The 3,430-nt window shown below is 48.5% G+C and overlaps 1 protein-coding gene across 1 annotated transcript in view; it reads right to left on the bottom strand.

The window, feature by feature from the left end:
• The window catches only part of LOC104494649 (enhancer of filamentation 1-like), a gene marked incomplete at its 5' end in the record, with an annotated part of 4,130 nt that extends 1,998 nt beyond the window's left edge, over window positions 1-2,132 (bottom strand). The window contains 3 exons of the mRNA XM_010137513.1: window positions 14-799; window positions 1,239-1,340; window positions 2,031-2,132. Of these exons, the coding sequence (XP_010135815.1) occupies window positions 14-799; window positions 1,239-1,340; window positions 2,031-2,132 (990 nt within the window). The remainder of the gene's footprint in view (window positions 1-13; window positions 800-1,238; window positions 1,341-2,030) is intronic.
• Window positions 2,133-3,430: the final 1,298 nt, after the last annotated feature.

The following is a 3,430-nucleotide window of genomic DNA, read 5'->3' on the forward strand; positions in this document are numbered from 1 at the left end:
CCAGCCTTTGCACCTCCCTCCTCATTGTGTTCAGGAGGCTGAACTCAGACAGGCTGGTGGCGTTGGCTACCGACCCTCTGGCAAACTGGAGGTACTCCACCAACGACTGCTCCACCTTGTCCACAGCGCTGTGAATCTCGTTGATATGTTTCTCCATGTAGCCATACGACCGCCAGTCGGCCGTAATGAAGGCCGTGAGGTTACTGACAGCCGCCTCCACCGTCTGCTGGAGGCGATAAAGCCTCTCTATAGCAGTGTCTGGATCCAGGACCAGTCTTTTCTCCTGTGCCGTTGATGCTGAGAAGGAAGAGTCTTTTGATGTTGTCGAAGATGTAGACATGTTACTCCTTGTGCTTCCTGTGCTGGAGAAAGACAACCTGTTCATCCCGTCGGTCACGTCCTGTGAGCCTTTAGTGTCCTGGAGGACAGGCGGTGGCACGTCATAGACACCCTCTCTTCCCTCTGGGATGAGACTTTCGCTGAGTCCTGTCTGTTGTCCTGGGAATGCAAGTCCCCTTGGGGTATCATAAACATCTTTCTGAGGGGCAATTTGCTGTCCAAGGAAATGGTTTTGATGGTTCACAGGGATGTCGTAAACACCCTGTGTCTGTGACACTCCATCCGGCAGTAAAAGGCTCTCAGGAGAAAACTTACTAAGTTCCTTCCCCGTTGCTTTGGTGATGGGAGGAGGAATATCATATGCTCCTTCTGGTCGGTGGCCCACTGGAGACAAAAAATCCTGCAGATGTTCCCTCAGGCCTGTATCCTCTCGGCAAGCAGATGGAGGAGTAGCGTAGACCTGAATGAATCACAGACAGCAAACCATGAAACCACAGGCCAGAACAGCAAAATATTTCACATTTTCCAGGTGGCCTCTAAAAGACTGGGGTGGAGGATCTGACTTCCACAGAGGAGATACACTCCCTGAGTTTGACTGAGCGTCAGTTTTAATATCTCATTTTTTAACATTCATCTTGATGCAAAGTCTCACAAGCAGCAAAACCCCAAAAGGCAGCGAGCCGCCGTGAGGAGGTGGGTCTAACTATCAACTCACGCTCCATATCGTTAATAATTTCGATGCAGTCCTTCACTTTACCAGCTCTAACTGTTTAAACGCCTACGGAAATCTCAAAAGAACTGAACCTCCTTCTCCTTCAGGGTCACACGTGAACTCTCGTTCAAACATGGCTTTGGTCAGACATGAAGATACAGGATCTCGTGAAGCAGCTACCGCTTACCCCTTTGGCGGGTGGTACGTCGTAGACTCCCAAGGCTTTTGCCTCTCCCTGGGGAGCTGGAAGCGCAGGCCCTTTCACGGACGTGGGGGGAATGTCGTATATCTAAAGAAAGAACAAACCAAACTGGTTACAGAAACACGGCACCTGGGGAAAGCTCTGAGCTCGGGCGAGTGTTCTTGGTTTCCGTGTTTCCTCTCAAACACCTGAGGATGATCAGAGCTCTTCACCTGTGTTTCACGTGGGAGAGCTGCTTGGATTTGCCTGGTATTTCGAACAGTCAGGAGGAAACGCGCTTTGCTGGGTCCTGCAAGCGTCCACCCCAGATGCCTGCGGTCCTGGGGACCGACAGCTAAGGCTGTTCCCCAGAACAATGACCTATTTCAAGTTCAGTGCTGTGGTGTAGTAGGTATGCGGTGAAAACAACCCCCTGCAGAGCAGCTGTTGGTCTAGGCGAGGATTTTACCCTTACTGAGTGAATTACTGTCAACTACGCAACAACAAAGCGAGGGGGAAAAGTTGGTTCCCAGGCAGTGAGTTTATTCCTTTTAGTTACACTCTTTGATCAAAACACAGAAAGCAAACGGGCCTGTTCCGTTTGCTGTGCTGCCAAATCTTAGTCAACATCAAATACAACTTTGAAATACTTCTGTTCTCTGTGAATAAGCCACAGCATCTAATTAAAACATATTTTCTCTCTGAAATGAGAGAACTTGCTTCGCTCATAAACGTCTGGGAGAAATTCGTCACCTTTTGTGCCCTGTCAGTGCTGTTGGCAGTTTTATTGGCACCTACCCCTTGGAGAGGACGAACAGGGGGGATATCGTAGGCATCCTTCTGGTATTTGGAAGGCAGTTCATAAACATAACCTTGTCCTGACCTGACTGGAGTTATTACCTGTGGGATGAAAGAAAAAGAGGAAAAATAAGTCTCTGAGGATCTCAAACCGCACAGGATGTGAACAATCCAGCACCTGCAGCGTTCCTGTGGTTCAGTAAATCCCTTTGCCTTAAATAAAAGGAAAAACTCAACATTCTATTTCTTCTAGGATTAAAATGGACGTTAACAGCACTGACATAGGTTAAGAGTTCTTTAAAAAGAATCTAAACCCATACCGAATTTATGGCAGACGGTTCCTCTCCCAGAGTCACCTACTGCATTGGAAAAGGCATCTATGGCCAAGTTCTCCCTTCAGCTACTGGGCGCTTCCCATAATGGGTCACTCCAGACACGACCCCTCTCCCAGGCCCACTCTCCTGTAATACCGGGATTATTTTGTTGGCCTGAGAAACTTCTACCCTGTATCCACACCGCTTCCTCATGCTCCTTCTGCCAGCGAGGGCTACTGATCACACTAGAGGAGTTTGCTCTGTATTTTTTGCATCCTTTTTATTTTTTCCAGTTGGGTGCTGCCACTCAAACACTTTCCGCCCAAGCCAGGAACAGAAGGGTTTGGTTTTAAGCAATGTTTACTCAGAGGTTCCTCCCAGGGGTTCCAAAATTACAGTCATGGTGTTGCCTCAGTAATGAGTCACCCCTTGCTGCAGAGTTTGCAGAGCACGTCAGAGAAGCGCCTTTATGCAGGCTCAGCCCTACCCACCTCATGCCTACAGTCATCCGTGGCACAAGACACCACCACTCTCCTGCTCAGGGAATTCATTTCCACGAGCAAACTCAAAAGTCACAAGCCTCTCATCTGCTCTGTTGTCCAAGAAACAAGAGGTTAAAACACCTTCTTCTGTGTGAGGAAGAGGGCTGTGGCTGGGTCGGTGAAGTAAGGAAGGGACCAGCCCCAGGATTACTCTGTTGTCCAAGGAAACGAGAGGTTAAAACACCTTCTTCTGTGTGACGAAGAGGGCTGTGGCTGGGTTGGTGAAGTAAGGAAGGGACCAGCCCCAGGATTTTCAGCAGTAACTTTTGATTTGGGATAGTCACTCATAAATAGATCAAACGAACCTGCAAGTTCTGAATGGGGTGCTCAGCCCTTCCAACACATTGTTGAACCATTTTTTTTTTATGGCTTGGAATGTTTGCTGGCACTTTAGTTCTGAAGATCGATCTTGTTCCTGCTTCTGGCATTGGGATAGCAGCCCCGTCTGATACTTAGGAATTTATTTCCTAACAAATGTCACTGAACTTCAGCCCTCATAAGGGTTCTCCTCCCTTTACCCCTTCTCTTTCAAGCATGCCTGTGG

This window comes from Buceros rhinoceros, unplaced genomic scaffold (assembly GCF_000710305.1).
Source record: "Buceros rhinoceros silvestris isolate BGI_N320 unplaced genomic scaffold, ASM71030v1 scaffold6976, whole genome shotgun sequence".
NCBI classification, from domain to species: domain Eukaryota; kingdom Metazoa; phylum Chordata; class Aves; order Bucerotiformes; family Bucerotidae; genus Buceros; species Buceros rhinoceros.